Below are 20933 nucleotides of genomic sequence, written 5' to 3' on the forward strand. Positions count from 1 at the left end.
CACCTTTTCTTCATGTGTGGCATACTGTATATGAAAGAATACAAAATACTAGTCATATCTTATTAAATGAATCATCTAAGGGTTGGCTCTTCCCTTCCTTTATTTTATGAACAGGTAAAATAATTATAGGCTTGCCTGGTAGTTCAAACAGTAAAGAACCTGCCTGCAATGCAGGAGCCTGGCTTTGATCCCTGGGCCAGGAAGATCCCCTGAAGAAGGGAATGGCAGCCCACTCCAGTATTCTTGCCTAGGAAATCCCATGGCCAGAGGAGCCTGGTGGGCTCCAGCCCATGGTGTGTCAAGAGTCAGACACGACTGAGCAACTAACAATTTCACTTCTCCACTTTAAACTATTTAAGGGTAACACAGTTCCATTACTTTTAACTGACATCACAGAAATCTTACTAATCCCCATTAAAAGAAACAGTATCTTAAGTCATATGGGATTCCAACAGAAATCAAATCTCCAACTGCAATGATCAACTCTACTACTGAAATTAGTCAAAGAGTATTTATCAAAAAACCAATGACCACTTTACACTTAGCAGGATGGCTGTTATTTAAACAACAACAGAAAAATAAGTATTAGTGACCATAGTGAAAACTGGAATTCCCAGACATTGCCAGTGGAATATAAAATGGTACCACCAATATGAAAAAGTTTGGATGTCTCTCAAAAAGCTAAAAATATTAATATCATATGACTCAGCAATTCCACTTCTAGGTATATGCCCAAAGGAACTGAAAACTAAGGACCCACATATTTGTAACCCACTGTTCATTGAAACATTATTCTAAAGGGCCAACAAGTGGAAACAGCACCAGTGTCCATCAACAGATGAACAGATAAATGTGGAATATACATCCAAGGGAATACTATTCAGCCATAAAAAAGGAACGATGTTCTGGTATCTGCTACAACATGGAATAATCATGAAAACATCATGCTCATTGAAAGAAGGCAGACACAAAAGGACAAGTATTTTAGTTAATAGGCCAGTTAAGAGATACAGAATAGATGACAGGTTACCAGGGGTGAGAGGAAGGGAGTAACAGGGAGGTATTGCTTAATGGTTACAAAGTTTGTGTTTGGGATGATGAAAAGATACAAATAGCGGGGCTAGCTGCACAACATGGTAAATATATTAAATGTACACTTTAAAAAATCATTAAAATTTCAAATTGGTAAATATGTTTTATATACTTCAAAAACATACCAAAAATCATTGAGTTGTACCTCGAGAAAACTACTTTAAAAAGAATCCAATAGACTTGAGGGCGCAGTGATAATTAGAGATCACTTAGGTCAGTGAGTTTAGATTGGAGAGCAAAGCAAATTATTGTGACATCCCAAGCAAGGTTCAGCTGCGAAGGCAATTTGTAATGACGTTCATGGTTACACTGCATCACACTTCTCAAGTTCTGATAAATTTATAATGAAGCCTAGGCCAATGACAACTATTTAAAAAGAGGTGAGAAGGGGTATCCAACAAGATGGCACACGTACTCAACAGGCCACATACAACTTTTTAAAGTACTCTAGATGAGTGAACCTCAAACACCAACCTAAGACAATGCTCGCCACGGAAATGGACATAGAACAGAAACCACTGGCAGGTCTGTGTATTTTAAGTGTTAACTTCCAATCCTTCTTGTTTATGAAACACAATTCCGGCTACACAGCAATGGCAGTATTAGGGTTTCCACAGTTGGCAGCAGTAGCCAGAGATGGTTTATTCCACCTCTGCTCAGGATCCTTACCTCTAGGCCAGTCTTGTTTCCTGTGTTTCTTCATATTTTTACTAAATTAAGACTGTTAACTGTCAACATGGCTGCACTTGATTTACATTCCAAAATTAAAAACAAATCTGAAAAAACCAACTAGACAGTTTGGATTATCAGCTCCCTCTTCCATTAGCATGGAAAATGGAGAAGGTTTCGCACAGCAATTATAAATGTGAGTGGAGGTAAAGGACAGGTTAGAAATTCTGCTGTCGGGTTAAAGAATGGATGGGGTTTCTAGTCATGTGGATTAATGAGATAACAGATAACCTGAAGGCAAGTCTGGGTTTGGGCTATTTTTCAGCCTAACTTGAGTGTTTTTACTATAAAACCAAAATATACTGTATTTACTTTAGAAGATTTGACTAACCCCCTGATAAAAGTTCAGTGTTACCACTTAATTCAGTCTGGACATGTTTTTCCATAAAATTATCAAACTAACTAAAGCATAGTCCAAAACTGGGAAAAAAAAAATAATGGATTTAAAAATCACTTCAAGTCATTTGGGGAAAAGACTTACTACTCATAACTGAAACAGACAGTAACCAAGACAGACAAACAAGAAGAGACGCTCTAGACACAGACAAGTGGTCCATAATACTGTGAACAACTCTACAAAGAGGGACTTACTGGAATGAGGCTTACGTTTCTCAATCGTGGAAAACAAAACATTACAACACGGAACTCTTCCCCCAAAGGAATGCGAAGAAAAGATTTTAAGGGAAGCCTGGACGAATGACATAAGGAGAAAATTTTGTAATGGTTATGAGCACCGTATGTTTTTAATTCACCAATTAGAAAAGATGGTGGTGAAAAAGATCACACTAGGTTGGGTCACAGAGATGTGTCAGCTTCATGATTAAGTATGTTGTCCTCAACGGGCCCATGTTCTCTGTAAAGAGAAGAAAGAAACCCTGCTCCATGGTCCTGCACCAAACTTTATCGTGGGCATCTGTCCTGGACAATGAGACTAAATCATCTGTCATTCCCACTAGGAAAAATGAAGCCACATTCCACGGACTAAGCAAACAGCAAGATGTTGTATGAAGTAGACAGAACTAAGACACTGAGGCTTCCTTCTAGTTGTAGCTGTAAACCTGCCCTTCCTGGCTGGGCCATCCATCCTTTCTGGTCTCAGCTCTCTGAACAGGACAGTTTCTAAGGTACCCAAAACTCTGATACTCTTAACTTCTATAAAAGTTAAAAATATCGAGAAACAGATCAATCAGCACTTTAACAGATGCTCTAAATTCCAAGTCAACCTCTAAGCAGAAGCAAGCTCAGGTTTAAAACTCCACCAGTAAATATTCAAATACGGATGTGAGAGCTGGACCATAAAAAAGGCTCAGTGCGGAAAAATTGATGCTTTCAAAATGTGGTGCTGGAGAAGACTCTTGAGAGTCCCTTGGACGGCAAGGATATCGAACCAGTTGAAGACACTGATGCTGGGAAAGACTGAAGGCAGGGGGAGACGGGGATGATAGAGGATGAGGTGGTTGGATGGCATCACCGACTCAATGGACATGATTTTGAGTATACTCCAGGAGTTGGTGATGGACAGCAGGGCCTGGCATGCTGCAGTCCATGAGGTCACAAAGAGACAGACATGACTGGGTGACTGAACTGAACCCTCAGCATTAAGAAAAATGAAATGATGCTTGCTATCCTCTTACTAAGGCAAAGAAACAATTTGTGACTATGACCATTTAAACATCTAAAAAATAAACTCTTGTTAGGGGAAAAAAAAAAATCAACCCACTATAAAAACCTACTGTTTTTCAGACAGTGAGTCAGTAACATGTTTCTACACAGAGGAGAGATAAAGTAAGGAGAAGGAAAGCCCACTTTGTGAACAAGCTTCAGCTGCTGTTATTTCCTTTATAAGAACAATGGAAAAAAAACAACCTGGATAAAGAAGATGTGGTATGTCCACGCAATGGAATGCTACTCAGCTACAAAAAGAATGCAACAGTGCCATTTGCAGCAAGATGGATGGACCCAGAGACTATCATATTAAGAGAAGTAAGGCAGAAAGAGAAAGGCGAATACCATATGGCATCACTTACCTGTGGAGTCTGAACTATAACACAAACGAACTTAACTACGAAACAGAATCAGACTCAGAGACTAGACTTGTGGTTGCCCAGGTGAGGGGAAAGGGGGAAGGAATGGATTGGGAATTCAGGATTAGCAGATGCAAAGTATTATATATAGACTGAATAAACAACAAAGACCTACTCTATAGCACAGGGAACTATAGTCACTACCTTGTGCTAAGCCATAATGGGGAAAAAAAAGTCTATGTATGTATAACAATCATTGTGCTATACAGCAGAAATTAAGACAACACTGTAAATCAACTACATGTAAATAAAATTTTAAACTAAATGAAAATTTTTTAATTAAAAAAAATTAAAATTAGAAAAGAAAAAGAAAGATGCCACCAGGCTAGAATGAAAGGAAACACTGCCTAAATAGAAATCCATTTTAAGTTTAAAATTTGGTTATACTGAAAAGATTCTGATTGTATCTATATAATGTAAAATTCACAAAACCATTTTTCTATCAAATTTTTATTTATACACTGTGCCTCAGCATGCACAACTGAAGGAAATAACTACATTTTGTTCTGTGGGAGAGGAACAGAGGAAGCAGTTATTCTGACCAGGAGGTCCCTAGTCCAAATCCAAAAAATCCTAAATTCTCTAGACTTCCGGGATTCCTCAGATGTGCCTGTACACTTTCACGAAAAACCAACAATAACGAGCAAACCGTTCTTCTGAGTGCACATGTTTTCCAAAGCTGAAAACCCTTTCAAGACTGTGTCACAACAACACCAATACGCCAAGTAAACAGTCTCCCTCGGAGGCCCTTTCCCTTGGGTCTCCAAGTCATGAGGAAGGGTCCCTCCTGCAGCCCCCCTCACCACAGGGTCCCTGGGCCTCCCGGTGCTGAGAAACAGCTGGGAGGACACCTGCAGTACCCACAGCGGCAAGTTCACATAAGCCAACCCTCCAAGAAGTATTCCAACACTCCTGGCAGCTGTACTCACACCTCATTCATAGCCGCTTAAGTCAACTGTCTGGAGAGGGATGGAGCCAGGCTCTTCACTGAGACGCCTCACCTGGATCAGGCCTTGGCGCCCAGAACTAAATTCTGCTTCCTACCACCTTGTCTCGGGTTGATTCCCCTTAAATTGCTTTTGGTTTTTGTTTTTTTAAAAAAAAACATACCAAAGGGAGGGAAAAAAATCTTACTAAATTTAAGCTGGTAAAAAGTCTTAAAAATATGGCAAACAAAATGCTTACAAACCAAATACAGGTTATCTCTCCTCAATTGTAGTTGCCTATCCTTTATTATCGGAGAAGGCAATGGCACCCCACTCCAGTACTCTTGCCTGGCAAATCCCATGGACGGAGGAGCCTGGTATGCTGCAGTCTATGGGGTCGCTAGGAGTCGGACACGACTGAGCAACTTCACTTTCATGCACTGGAGAAGGAAATCCTTTATTATACACCACAATGCTGAATGTCTTCTGGGGAAGCAGTGTATGCAAATTTTAAATCAATCAGAATAAAGACTACAACCTTTTTTTAAAGTCACATACCTTTTAAAAAATACACTTTTAGGCAGCCCTGACTAGGGATGGAACTTGTGCCTGCTGCGTTGGGAACAGAGTCTGCACCACTGGACAGACAGGGAAACCCTTAAAAGCCACACAACTTAAAAACCTCCTGTGTTAAGGAAAACCAAGATTTTTCTCTATTCTTGACTTGGGCTTAGCCACTGAGGATATAACGGCGGCTGAAGTAAACTGCACACCACCATGGGTTATGATTGGGCTGAATTAAAATAAAATCCCCACCATCAGGTATCCTGGGCATTACAGTAAGGGCTAGAGACGAGCAAAATGTTATTTAATAGTCTGCACATCTAACCACAATTTTAGGCAAAATCTCTTTATGCGGCTAACTAGAGTCGGTTCCTCTTAGATCAAGTAGTCATATCCCTTCCATTTGCTTTCCTGTCCAAAGAGGTTCTATTACTTTCCCTTTACCTCATAAGGAAACCCCCAAAGATGAACATCATTCGTACTTACATTCAAAGCATTCTTGGCAGCTTCTGCTTCTGAGCGACTGTCAAAACTGACAAAACCTACGGGCTAAGGAAAGAAAGAGAAATATGAAGAAAAAAATATCAGGGGATGTCTCTGTTTCTGGGTCAAAGGTGACATCAAACCAAAGAGCTCAGATAAAGAAATGACTGCAGGCAATGGGCAGAAATCAGAAAGCCAGTCCAGAAGAATCATGACTCAGTGGCTTAGCCAAATTTCTAACATGGATCAAAGGGATGGTGAGGGTGGTTCTTCAAGGGACAGCTGGAGATTTAGAGAATCATTAAAAAAATAAAGTCTAGAAGGGGCTGGAAGGTGAGCAGCAGTGAACCAGGGAACAGAGGGAAACTTGGGTGGAGGGACTCTACTGTCCTACATCGAACTCACTGTACCTCAGCATCTTCATCGTTTAAAATGCAAAGAGAACCGAATCACCTTTTGGCACACTGCAAGTGCAAGGAATATAATGACACAATGATAAAAGCCCTGTAGTCTCACTGCACGATCAAAATCATATAATGAACATTTTAATCTCAAATCCCGAGGGATGTTTTTAAAAAGTTCTGTGTTTAATTAGGTGTGTAAACCGTACTGTTTCAACTCAAGAGAGGACTCCTAATTGCTTTGGATTCAGTATCTTTGAGTCCAGAAGGATGGCTGCAACACAGCCTATTCCTGATGAACCAGAGAATACTGTATTGAGACGAAAAGTGACCCAAAGTGAGATGCCGGTTGCTCAGGATTAAAAAAAGCACACAGCCGACACATTTCAAGGCCCTTGAAGCCGCTATCAGGGTCACTGATTACTACCTCCATTCTGCACCTGTGCCTTTTATGTGCCATTCTAGACTTAAGACTCTGCATGTGGTTATTAAGGGTTTGAGAGAGAGCCTGATTCTTTACCATCAACTTCTCATACTGACTGAATGAAAAGTCTATTTAACTGTATTAAAAAAAAAAAAAGAATTGGCAGTAAAAGTGAATCTGGACAATAATTTCTTTTGAAAATACAGATCAATCCCAATATAACCATGCTGGAGGCATTATATTTGCCTTGAGGATAGTCTCAGACACTCTAGCTGGAGGCTTTGGAATTAGGAATCATTTTCCTCTGCTAATTCCTAACTGATCTCACCCTTAATTTTAGAGCAAAAAAATAAAAAATAAAAAAATAAATCTTAATGGAAATAAAAAAAAAGGATGTTGAGCCCTTGTGACATTCCTGAAGAAAGTCAATCAAAACTTATTCTAGAAGTCATCATTTATGTGCAAGTTTGCAATGCTTACCTGCTTAGATGTGAGCTTTATAAGAGAACCCTCGTAGCCCTGAAAATAAAGAACCAGATTTAGACCACAAAAACAATACGCCAGGAAAAAAGCAATTGTAATACCATCTTGCTCAAGTGACAATGAGTCCTTTATGACCACTGACCAACTCTTCCTACAAATGTCTGTTAACTATAAAACAAGTTTTATGCACACACACACGATGTATATGCCTAAGTATGCATATATGTGCTGTATGCTTAGTCGTGTCTGATTCTTTGCAACCCCCTGGACTGTAGCCTGAAAGGCTTCTCTGTCCATGGAATTTTCCAGGCAAGAGTATTGGAGTGGGTTTCCATTTCCGACTCCCGGGGATCTTCCCGACCCAAGGATAGCGCCCAAGTCTCCTGCACTGTCAGGTGGATCTTTACCACTGAGCCACCTGGGAAGCCCACAGTCGGGCATAAAAGAGATCAAGCCCTGAAACTCACTCTCTTATGTTTCTTTTCTATGTTCTTATGAAACTGGGAAACAGTAGGAAAACGGTATCTATGTCAACAGAAGGTCTTTTCCATATTATGCATAGGATAAAAGCCACTCCACTCCAGTATTCTTCCGTGGAAATTCCATGGGCAGAGGAGCCTGGCGGGCCACAGTCCACGGGGTCGCAAAGAGGCAGGAGAAGAAAGGCAGTTAAGAAGCGTATTCACACTTATTCACACTGAAAAATATATTTGCTGTAAAACAACAACAAAACACTGATAATGTACTTAGTAGAACTTGTCAATGAAAATTTCAAAATTGCCTGGAAAAGTTAAACAGGCAGTAATGCTAAATTCTGTTATTTTGCTTATTTATTGCAGCCATCTGTTTTCATGCTGGTATTAGGATTGGGAGATGCAAAAATTCCCTGTTGGGTTTTACTCCAGCTCATCCTCAAGGAAGATGGAAACACTCCCTTTCTGATCCCTCCTGGTTCCCCAGGATGAAGATAACAAAGTCTGCTTATTTCTGCAAGTAATCAATGGCAGGTGGCTTGCACTGATAGATGACACAGGAGAAGAAAAAAAAAACACTACTTGACATGATTGGCCACAGCACATATTGGTCCAGAGACAGATTTGCAGACGAGGGTCAGCCGCCAGGGACTTTAATTAAAAAAGGGCTGGTAGGAATGTACCAGGGTCCTGACTTTCGCGTTGGGGTTGCTGGGCAGCATGTTTCAATTGATTCACCCTCCTATCTTCCCAGCAGAGAACTATGTTACCAATTAGCTACTGTAAACATTTTACCTCAAGGGCCTTGAGCTCTTCTGGCCCAAGAGGTCATGATTCACACCCCTGCCTCTTCCTTTTTCAAGGTGCTCTCACTCTCTGAAAAACGTGCAGGTTTAAACACCCCGAAGGCCTCAGGGGCAGAGGACAAATGGATATTTCACTCAAGTAAAAGACCACTTGTAGGGATATACTGTCCTCTCAAGTCACAGAAATCAGAAGCAGCATCACATATTAGTTCAGAATAGGAATGGCAAAGTCAAACTGCTTGGGTTTGATCTTGGCCCTGCCATCTGTTATGTGTGTGAACTTGAGCAAAATGTATTCAACTCCTCCAAGTTTCACTTTCTTTCTTTGCGGGGGGTGGGGGGGCGCACAGAGATGAGGCTACCCACTTTAAAGGACTGGGATGAGAATTAAGTGAGATAATTCCTAAGGGGCTTACTACTAGGTCTCTCCATATGCACACAGAAATACAGCTGTTGTGTTTATTAAGAGCAATGGTTAGCTTAAAAAGTCCCCATCCTACAAAACTGTAAAAACTGCAATCCTGCAGAAGAAATGGGAAATTCTGTCAAGTTGGCACTCTTCCCACAGCATCTTCTCTTTCTTCCCCACTTCCTCCAGCCAACCTCTCGGCTAACCTGTTTCCCTCTGTAACATCATCATTATCATTGCATTAAAAGGAGAGCTGTCTTATATACACTACCGTATGCAAAACAGATAACTAGCGCGCAGCTCCTGTAAAGCATAGGGAGCTCTGTGATGACCAGAGGGGTGTGATGGCAAGATGAGGTTCAAGAGGGAGGGGATATACGTATATATAACGTCGATTCTCGATGCTATACGGTAGAAACTAACAACACTGTAAAGCAATTATACTCCAATTTTAAAAAAAAAAAAACAGCAGAAAAAAGGAGAGCTGTCAGAATGGCGTTATGTCCATTATCACCTGGTGTCTTTGGGGCACATAAACTAGACTATTTTATCTTTGTTGGTTTTCACTGGCCGCCCCCTCCACCCTCGTTCTTCTCTTCAACCCAGCTGTTTTCTCTCCCTAAGAAGCTAGAACCCGTCTTGCCTCTGTGGCTCGGATCCTGCTTCCATCAGAATGAATCTTTAACCAGCAATGAAGATGGCCCATCACTCACTCGTAAGTGCAGCCCTGGCCAGACACTGCTGCTGACATGTCCTCAGCTCAGACACAGGGCCTGAATCTGCCTTGACTTGCAGGATTGCTCCTTGAGAGCCAAGGCCTCCAGCCCACACTGTGCCCAATCCCAGCTGTCTCTGACCCTCTAAAGGCTAACTTTCAAGGTTTCTCTGTGCAGCACGGTTATTTCAGCCTTAGTTCAATTTCCTGTTAAATTTTCAATCCCAACAACATTAACGATCTCTAAAGTAAATTTATCTTGATAATCACAATGAACAGACAACTTGTATTAAATATCTCACCAGGTGGCACAGTGGTAAGAACCCACTGGGCAACATAGGAGACATAAGGGGTGCAGGTTCGGTCCCTGGGTTTGGAAGATCCCCTAAAGAAGCAAGGGCAACCCACTCTGGTATTCTTGCCGGAAAGTTCCATGGACGGAAGAGCCTGGCGGGCTACAGTCCATAGGGTGGCGAAGAGATGGACACAACTGAGATACTGAGCATGCACAAAGCTCCAGGGAAGACGTCCCTCAACTCTTGCCAAGCTGTTCTTTAAAATTCTGTTCTACTGTTTCAGCAATGTTGCACATTTTGCCAACAAAAAAATAATGGTTTTAGGTTCCTTGTCAAGTTCATAAAAGCTTATTTAACCTATTATGTCGCCTAGGAATTGTATGAACAGCAGTATTTCAGCTAATAAAGAACCTCCTAGGGGTAGGGCTTGACTTATACTCCTGAGTTTGAGATATAAATACATAGTAAGTCACTGATTGTATCTGGGTTGATCTGTACTCAAAATACCACCAACTGGCAGAGAATACACAAGGAGGAAACTGAGGCTGTTCTAAATTAGGACAGATTAGCTTCTTGAGATTAGCGGCTGGGAGGACAAAAGGCCGTTTCAGTATTTCCAAAGTGAGAATGTATATTAGAACTGAATCGTTAAATCTTCTTGACTCACTAACCACTTTAAAAAATAGGCGTTTCTCAAACATTTCGTCTCTTTCTCCAGACAGACCCACTTTCTGTCTCATTTTACGATTTCTAAAAGATAGAAAAGGTACCTTAAATGGTCTGAAAAGCAGATATAGCTCCCGAGGTTTGATGTCCAGAGGGAGACCGCTGACAAAGAGAGTCCGGACCTGGAAAATAAATATAAGAAGCAATCAAGGCGGGGGACAGTCATAGAACAGCTCACTTGAAATCCAAAAAAACATGTTTCTTCAGATATTCCACAACTCCTACCTAATTCGTGTTCTTTTTATGACATAGTGACTAATGTTAAGATGCTCTTAAGCCAACTCTTAAATAGTTCTGTGTGAATTATCAGAGTGGATCACTTCTAGCCAATGTAAATTTACAAACTGACCTCTCTTTTCCTTTTCATTGTCTGGTTCTAAGACTGTGAGGGGAAGAGAGAGTCCATAATTAAAATGTTAGCTTAAAGGGGAAAAAAAAAGTGTCATGGGGACAGTAAATGTGGTTCAAAAACACACACACACAAAATTGAATAGTAAATTATTTTTAATTGCAGGACAATTGCTTTACAATATTGTGTTGGTTTCTGCCAAACATCAACATGAATCAGCCATAGTTATATGTATGTCCCCTCACTCTTGAACCTCTGGAAAAAAAGGTTTTTTATATTTTTTTTATTTTTAAAATTTCTTATCCGTGCATTATGGCATGTGGGATCTTAAGTTCCCTGACCGGGGAATCAAACCCAGGCCCCCTGCATTGGAAGTATGAAATTTTAACCACTGGACTGCCAGGGAAGTCCCAAAACAATTTTTGTTTTCTTCTGCTTGTCCCGTCATTGCTTCCTTCATCGGCATTAATAGTTATAGCAATTTTAGTAAGTGAAGAAGAACTGAAATGCATCTATATATCAACAGTAGCCAAATGAATAGCCCTATGTCTGTTCAGTTCCAGAACAGCAGGGCAGATGTGGCCAACCTATACATACCCATAAGGCCCAGGGTACAAAGTATGTACTTCATGTGTGCCGAAACACAGAACGCAGGGGACGTTTCCAGCTGGGAGGATCAGAGTATGTTTACTCAGAGTATGCTGGCATCTGCATGCAATCCTTCAAGGACAGGTAGGAATTTACCACATAGATATATAAAGGCTGAGGGCGGGGGGAAGCATAGGCAGAGAAAAAGCATCAACCAGTTAACAAAGAGGGGGATAGTAGAGTTCTGGGAGAAGGGCCAGCCGAAACTGAACGGGAAATGGGGGCTCAAACCACAGAGACAGCAAGTCATCAGCACAGGAAGATGGTCTTAATTCAATCGGCAAGTGGTCCACACACGGACCACAGCCTTGTCTAACTCAATGAAACTAAGGCATGCCGTACTGCAGGGCCACCCAACATGGACAGGTCTTGGTGGAGAGTTCTGACAAAACGTGGTCCACCGGAGAAGGGAATGGCAAACTGCTTCAGTATTCTTGCCTTGAGAACCCCATGAAATCGGCAAGTAGTCACCACTGAATTATCATCACCACAATTTGTTTCTACTTAGTATGTTTTTTAAAACTTTATTTGAAACTTATTAAGAAATGCATATAACATTTATCTTTAGAAAAGTTTTGCAATAATTTTATTGGGGTATACTTGATTTACAATGTTGCATTAGTTTCTGCTGTACATCAAAGTGAGTCAGTTATACACATATATATATATCCACCGCTTTTTAGATTCTTTTCTCATATAGGCCATTAGAGTATTGAGTAGAGTTTCCTGTGCTATTATTGAGTCTTATTAGTTATCTATTTCATTTTTCATTTTACCACTTCTTATAGTGTTGTGTATATATCAATCCCAATCTCCCTATTTATCCTTCCCACCCCCTTTCCCTCTTGGTAACCATAAGTTTGTTTTCTGTATCTGTCACTGTTTTATAAATAAGTTCATTTGTACCATTTTTTAGATTCTACATAAGTGATATACAATATTTGTCTTTCTCTGACTAAACTCAGTATGAAAAAGGTACATATATACAATGGAATATTACTCAGCCAAAAAAAAATTAATGTCTGTTTTGCATGCCTTTACTCTGTCCCCTACTCCCCTAGCTTTGAGATACGTCACCGCCATCAAATCACATAACTACCATTTCTTTTTCTGTAGTGAGAACATTTAAGATCTACTGCCAGTAACCTTCAAGTACACCTATAATACAGCACCATGCATTAGGTTCTCCAGAACTTACTCAATTTCTAACTGAAGTGTGTAACCTTAGACCAACATCTCCCTATTTTCCTCACCTTCCAGTTCCAGTTACTAACCATTCCACAGTTTTAATGAGTTCAATTTCACTTTCACAGTTTCTATTCCTCTTCTCTACTCAAGCTGATACGACATGACTGAGTTCCTCATTAGAAATCAAGTTGCTGCTGCTGCCAAGTCGCTTCAGTCGTGTCTGACTCTGCGACCCCATAGACAGCAGCCCACTAGGCTCCTCTATCCCTGGGATTCTCCAGGCAAGAATACTGGAGTGGGTTGCCATTTCCTTCTCCAATGCATGAATGTACAAAGTGAAAGTGAGTTACTACCCAAAGGAAAAAAAACCAGTGCTTAATTGTAAACCATGTACAACTATGGAAGACTTTTCCTCAGTGAGAAATAGAATATTTCTAACACTTTCCATTGATTCTGGCTTGAAGAAGCACAAAGCAGCAAGCAGGACCCTTTTGCTGATCCAGCAAAGTATATGGAAAAATGTCCTGCCATTTACATAAAGGTGTATAATAAATATTATGAAGTAAATAGCCACGGAATTATGAATGCCTATCATTTATTTATATTTTAAACAGCTTTATTGAAATATAATTGACATATAACTAAACATCCTGTTTACAAGTTTTGACGTATGTTTAACCTATGAAACCAATATTGTTTTCATAACAATCAAGATAATGAACACATTCATCATAGCCCTGTGATGTTTCCTTGTTTCATGGCTCTGTAATCTTCCTTCAGTCTTTATCCTTAGGCAATCACTCATCTGTCACTATAGACGAGTATGCATGTTCTGAAGTTTTATACAAATGGAGCCATAAAGTACGTGTCCTTTTTTGTCCAACTTCTTTCACTTTAACATAATTATTTTGAGATTCATCCACATTGCTGCACATCTCAAAAGGCTATTTTTGTTTCTGAGCAGTATTCTGTGGTACGGATACATCACCGTTCATTTATCCATTCACTTGTTTATAAGACATACAAGTTATCTCTAGTTTCTGGTTTTTACAAATAAAACGACTATGAACATTCAGGTATCACTGTGTACAAGTCTTTGTATGGACCTATGCTTTCTTTTTGGATAACTAGCTAGAAACGGAATAGCTGGATGATATGGTAGGAATATGCTTAAAACATTTTTTAAAATGCCTTTTTTTTTTTAATTAAAAAAAAAAAAAAGGGCTTCCTAGTAGCTCAGTTGGTAAAGAATCCACCTGCAATGCAGGAGACTTGGGTTCTATCCCTGGGTTGGGAAGATCTGCTGGAGAAGGGATAGGATACCCCCCTCCAATATTCTTGGGCTTCCCTTGTGGCTCAGCTGGTAAAGAATCCAACTGCAATGCAGGAGGCATGGGTTCTATCCCTGGGTCGGGAAGACCCCCTGGAGAAGGGAAAGGCGACCCACTCCAGTATTCTGGCCTGGAGAATTCCATGGACTGTATAATTCATGGGGTTGCAAAGAGTTGGACACACTGAGCCACTTTCACTTTCAGACTTTTAAGAAACTACCCTCTTCAATTCCTTATTTTGTGACCTAGAGCATGATAAATATTGAATGTAAAACAGATGTATATTCTGTTGCTATTGCGTATAGTGTTTTATAATTTTCAATTAAGGTCAGGTTTGTTGTTCAATATTACCTTTTGTCTCTCCCTTCTCTCTCAACTTTGCCAGTGATAAACACTCTTTCCAAAGAAATGAGTTTTTTGTTTTATTCTTGCCTATGCAGCATGTGGGATCTTACTTCCCTGACTGAGGATCGAACCTGGCCTTCTGCAGTGGACACACAGAGTCTTGGCCACTGGACTGCCAGGGGAGTACTCTACAGAACTTTATCATCGCTGCTAAGACTGAATTACTGACAACTGCCAAAGACATAGTCAAAGGGATCCTGCTACCCTGTGTGGCCTCCCTGAGACCCACACCCCCTCCCCACATTCCAGAAAGTGAACACTATCTGCTCTACTTGGCTGCCCTGGCCAGGATAACCTGGACAGAGGGAATTCCAGACTCCATTCATTCATATTTTGTTGAATGCCCATTATGACTGGCACTATGCCAGGTGCTGACCAAATTATTACAGAGATTGCCATGGAAATAATGATAAGCAGATGCTGTGTTTTAAACACTGGAGCACCATTTGTCCAGCTGGGAAGCTTAGCCATGTGACAAATATCAATTAGGACCTGGAAGTTAACTCAGGAAATGAGCTACCATTTATAGCACTATTCTGCAGAAAGAGGCTTTAGAAAGTTGTAAGTCAAACAATTTATCCAAAAAAAAAAAAAAAAACCCACTGGAAATCTGGGAGTTATCAACAAAATACTACTTGATATAAATTAAGGTTTATCTACACCCATTGAATATATTATTATGCAACCAATAAAAATCATGTTCAGGGAAAAAGTACATTCAGTTTTATTCTACAAAGCAAAAAGCCAACACATGTATGTATACGAAAGGGGGTAAAAATACCTTAGAGGATATATATGCTTAATAAGCAATTTGCGGGGGTGGGGGGGCGGTTGCACTGTGTGGCAAGTGGGATCTTAGTTCTGGGACCAGGGGTCAAACTTGTGCCCTCTGCAATGGAAGCGGAGTCTTAACCTCTGGACCACGGGGGAAGTCCTAATAACTGATTTTACTGTTTTTTATGAGCTTATTTGTATTTTCCATCTTTCTATAATAAGCATGTTTTATAGTTTATTGTTAGGTTGACAATAGCCTAGACTGCTTTTTATTACTTTGCTCTCTATTTAGAAAACCATACATAATGTCAATATTTGTATCAATAAAAATTGCAAAGTTCATAGAGAAAACTTTATCTAAGTATTTCTGAATTAGAAGATTAACTTCGTATTTCAACAGCAAAGGGTTATACATTAAAAAAAAAGTGACCTCCTATTAGGCTGAAGTTTGTCACTCACTCAAGCCGCTTGCTTTTCATTGCTGTTCATCAAATTAGAGGCAACTAAGTTATCTGGCATTTTATTTACACATGGACATAAATTACATTTCCTAGAAGTCAGTGAAGCCCATTATTTTCTCAGAAACCTGCCAAGATATCACTCACTGAAGAGCTGATCCCTCCTCTGATGGGACAGATAGACTAAGTATTAGAAATAGATCTTAAATACCTAGGTTATGGAATTATGATGACAATTAAAGGTCTTTTAAATCCGAATTTTGGAATTGATGTGCTCTGAATTCTTTCTAGACCTCCCTAGACTAGGAAACTTCATTAAGTTAAAAAAAAAACAAACAAAAAACTTAAGATAATGAGCCAGGGTGATGAGGAACTCTTCCTAAGTGTCTACTTCATACTTATCTACGGTGACTGGAACCTTGAATCATGGTGATGTTTTGAACATTTTAGGGACTTCCCTGGTGGTCCAGTTCCCTGCTCCCCGTGCAGGGGCCCAGGTTCAATCCCTGGCCAGGGAGCTAGATCCCACCTGCCGCAACTAAGACCCAGTGCAGTCAAATAAATAAATAAAAGTAAATATTTTAAAAAATAGATTACAGTTTCTCTACTTTTCTTACCACCGCTCATTTTATCTAAGTCATTAAACAGATATTTTTAGGTTTTGCCTTTGCTGGGTGTCTATGTAGATCACCAAGGTTAGATATGATACTTGCTTGCAGGGAGCTTAACTGTCACTGCAACAAGAGAAAGCTTAGCTCATTCAGAGTAACCAATTAGAACCCAAACAGTGAGCTATAAGTTTAAAAGACATTTAAATCCACGATCAAATACTCAATAAAGTGCCCCCAAACAACAAATGAATGACGCCATGTGAACTTTGTGGCAGGTCAGTCATTTTCCAGGTCGGCCCCTTAATTTAACAGCATTGTCTATGGACACAGATGTGCCTGGCACTCCGCCTTTGGCACTGCAGATGTTTACTTATCAGACACACGGGGAAACACATTTCTTCGTCAAGGACACAACATGCCTCATAGAAGCTCGAGACGTGAAGCTGCTGACAGCTCTATCCCAAAGGGATGCTAATGGATTCTGCGGATGTACCTCCAACTTCACTTCTCCCCCACCAGGACTGAAAGAACAAACGCCAGGAGAAATCATCCTGTCAGTAAGAGCCAGGGCCTTCTTGACTCAGCCATGACCAACCATTCCTGTGGAGCCCACAGTTAGATTCCGGATGAAACTCGCTGTGTGTTCTGAAATGGCACTGCCAGCTCCCATGGGGAAACAGAAGCCACATTTCAGTGACTGACTTCCAATTTAATAAACTCGAATTCAAGAAGCACAGTCATTGTGAGAGTCCTGGGCTTTTTTGGATAGAAAGGCCAAAATAGGCCTCAAAACAGAAAGGCCCTTCCTTTAATAAAGAACACACATTATCTTATAAGATAATTACCTACAGGTAATCTAGACACTGGGCTTCCCAGGTGGCTCAGTGCTAAAGAACCCACCTGCCAATGCAGGAGACTGAGTGATCCCTGAGTCGGGAAGAGCCCCTGGAGAAGGAAATAGCAACCCACTCCAGCATTTTTGCTTGAGAAACCCCAAGGACAGAGGTTACAGTCCATGGTGTTGCAAAGAGACAGTGACATAGCAACTAAACAATAACAAAATCTAGACATTAAAATAAAAACCAATAGACAAATGCTTATTAATTTCAATACAGAGTAGAGAATAGTCACGCACACTTTTCAGCAGTCACATCCAATAAACAGTGTCCAAAGACTACGGCATTTTCTGTGTAAGTTTTAATTGTTTATAAAAAAGATTTTCGTCATCATCTCCAGCTGCTCTGAGCTGACCTCTCGAGGTTCCTCTTAGATTCATAGGATTGGGAAAGGCCACATTTCATTTTCTGATGACTCACAAATAACTGTGTATAATCTCTCATCTGAAACATTCTAAAACCCACAGGAGTGCTTCAATGATCATCTATCATCTGCAAACTTTCTCTCCACCTATCCAAGTCCTCACACAAACAGACTCCAAAAGCAGCTTTCAAATGTGCTGAATGTTTAAATCATTCTTTTGGAATAACTCATTTTTGAGACATGGCAAGTGGATTCACAGGTAAGATCCTGCAGTGGGCATTTTAGAGTCTGAAAGTGCTGTTTTGGGGTAGTGTGTAACAACAGTCCATAGGTACACGATATAAAAATTTTCCTTGATTTTAGAAATTGACAGGATAACATTGTGTATTCAGGGGAAACAGTAAGTGTTTGCTTGTCAACACTTCTAGTGATGACACGGCAAACAAAATGAGGTGAGGATGTTTCCCAGACGTTATATTAGTTAAAACATCAAATGATAAATACTCATCTGACAAAAACACAGAAGCGGTAACAGCATAAGAGATCAAAATTAGATGACAAAGAGGAATGAGAAAAAAAAACAAGGTTAAAAAATGAAAAAGAAACAGACTGAAATCAAAACAGACCTAAAAAGTCATAAAATGCAAAAAATTCAGGACTATGAACCTATTAACAAGGATAGAGTATCAATATAGAATCAATATATGGAAAATAGTAAAGGAAAAAAAATCACATTTCTTACAACGGATGACTGAAACATCCTTAAGTTTGTGTAAATAAGTTCAATTTCAACAAAAGTAAGTAATTCATAAAAAGTTTGAGAAAATTCTCAAATTCTTACACATTTAAACTGGTGAGTAGATATCTTTATCTACTGATAGAGAACAAAGTTTCTGATTATTAAGTTTAATAAAAGCACCAGAAATTGCTCATAATCCCAGTAATTCTTTTAATGTTTTTATAGATTAGTACATGCTCGTTTTTTTTTTAAAGTTTTTAAAGACTGTATACCACATTGAAAGTGAAAGTTAGTTGCTCAGTCTTGTCTGACTCTCTGCGATCCCATGGACTGTAGCCTGCCAGGCTCCTCTGTCCATGGAATTCTCCAGGCAAGAATACTGGAGTGGGTTGCCACTTCTTTCTCCAGGGGATCTTCCCAACCCAGGGATTAAACCTGGGTCTCCTGCATTGCAGGCAGATTCTTCACTGAGTGGAGACAGGTGAATGAAGAGAACTTTCATTTTTATATTTATATAATCTGGTATTTAAACATTTTATAAGCATAAATTATTTTTTTTAATGAACAAACAAGCTCAAATGGATTAAAAAAAATATATATACATAAAAACCTTGAGTCCGGCCCATCCACTTTTGTCATTAGAAATTCTCATCTTCTGCTTGCCCTTGCTCTATAGGTACAAACTTGATCTAGTAGAAATATACATTCATATTAACTAACTTCACTTTTCAAAATCTGACGAGTGAGTGCTTCTTCGTACTTAGTCTAAAACTACAATCTTACCCAAAAAGGGACACTGATGGCTCAAGGTCCTCAGAGCAGGAGGGTCTACCCTAACTACAGTCAAAGGAGTGTTCTTGCTTTGTGATCAACTTACTTCTCACTTGAACGAGAAAAGAGGGATCATTCACTTTCCAACATCTAAGAAAGTGCCTTATCTCCTCCAAGATGATGAAATAAACATAGTTTCAGGGACAGAGAAGTTGAAAAGAGCTCCACTCATGAGTAGCAGTATAAATTCCGCAGGGCTGGGTTGCTTATACACATGAGGTTGGAACAGGGGAGCTGTGTGTCCCAGAGCTTTCTCAGTTTTACACACTGGTTAAATTATTTTATTCTTTCTAAATAAAGTGTAAATGAATTGAGTTCTCTGCTTATTCTATAAGCACAAGCTTAAAAACCAAATTGCAAGACTGAATCACACTGAGGACTGCATATCCTCTCAGTTCCAAAGAAGGCTTGGCTGGCCTGCAAAGATTTCCTATTTGCATCTTGCCACCACAAAAATGGATGACCACAATCATTAAATGGTCTGCCAGGCATTTAGTTCTGGTTGCAGCTCAGTAGAAACTGACCAGCCTTTGGTCAAGCTCCAGTTTCTTCTTCGCATTGGCTTCAAGACGGAACAGGTGGTCAAGCTCCTTGTTCCTGACAATGGCCACCTACTAAACCTAAAGACTTGCTCCTTTTCTGGCCCTGGGAAAGTATGCGTTGGTTCATGAGGCCACGTTGCTACAGACACCAAAGACTGACTAACCATAGGATAAACGCTGTTGTTATGGACTCCCACGTTTGTTTTAGTTTTAAATGAAAGATTATTCTATCCTTTCCAAAGAAAAAAGCCACATCATTACCCATGATGTGCACCTCCCTAGTTTTGAGGGATCCACTTATATTTGCCCCAAGAGCTATTCAATAAGATGGTTGGATGGCATCACCAACCTGACGGGCATTAGTTTGAGCAAGCTCTGGAGTTGGTGATAGACAGGGAGGCCTGGCGTGCTGCAGTGCATTGGGTCACAGAGTTGGACATGACTGAGCGACTGAACCGATCTGTATAACCAAATTTATACCTTTGTTTGGGGTCCATGCAAACCAGGGTCATTTTGCCAAGGTGATAGAAAGTTTTCATTAAGTATCAGGGATGGAGAAGGAAATGGCAACCCACTCCAGTATTCTTGCCTGGAGAATTCCATGGACAGAGGAGCCTGGTGGGCTACACTCCATGGGGTCGCAAAGAGTCAGAGACGACTAAGCAACTAAATCGCCAAGCGTCAGGGAAAGGAGGAAGACTCAGGGAAACACATCGAAGAGAAATGCCCCGTTTCAAAAACCTGTATGTACAGGGCTCAGAACAAGGAAAGGGGGTTGGGGTCCCAAGTTAGCACGACGTACACCATGCTTCTACTTTTGTTCTAGAAGAACTTTTCCCAGTCCAACCCAATGTCACTGTATAATCAGATGATCTCAATCTCTAACCTTGATAGGACCTCTTAATATCAAAGTCTTATCTAGACTCTCTCTCGCATCTGTTGTTGTTTTTAATGTGGACCATTTTTTAAAAGTCTGTATTGAATCTGCTACAATATTGCTTCTGTTTTTTGTTCTGGTTTTCTGGCCACAACGCACGTGGGAATCTTAGATTCCCAACAGGGATCAAACTGGCACCCCCAGCATTAAGGCAAAGTCTTAACCACTGGACCAACGGGGAAGTCCTGTATTTTTAAACGGATAAGACAGATCAAGACTTTCAAGGGTTTGAAACTGCGCAAGCATATA

The 20933-nt window shown here is 40.2% G+C and overlaps 1 protein-coding gene across 11 annotated transcripts in view; it reads right to left on the reverse strand.

The window, feature by feature from the left end:
* The window catches only part of RBPMS (RNA binding protein, mRNA processing factor), a 200256-nt gene that overhangs the window by 108335 nt on the left and 70988 nt on the right, over positions 1-20933 (reverse strand). For all 11 annotated transcript variants that reach the window (XM_068971765.1, XM_068971770.1, XM_068971772.1 and 8 more), the window contains exons 2-4: positions 10656-10733; positions 7184-7222; positions 5882-5944 (exon numbers count right to left, since the gene is read on the reverse strand). In XM_068971765.1, the coding sequence (XP_068827866.1) occupies positions 5882-5944; positions 7184-7222; positions 10656-10733 (180 nt within the window). The remainder of the gene's footprint in view (positions 1-5881; positions 5945-7183; positions 7223-10655; positions 10734-20933) is intronic.

This window comes from Capricornis sumatraensis, chromosome 4, assembly GCF_032405125.1.
Source record: "Capricornis sumatraensis isolate serow.1 chromosome 4, serow.2, whole genome shotgun sequence".
NCBI lineage: Eukaryota > Metazoa > Chordata > Mammalia > Artiodactyla > Bovidae > Capricornis > Capricornis sumatraensis.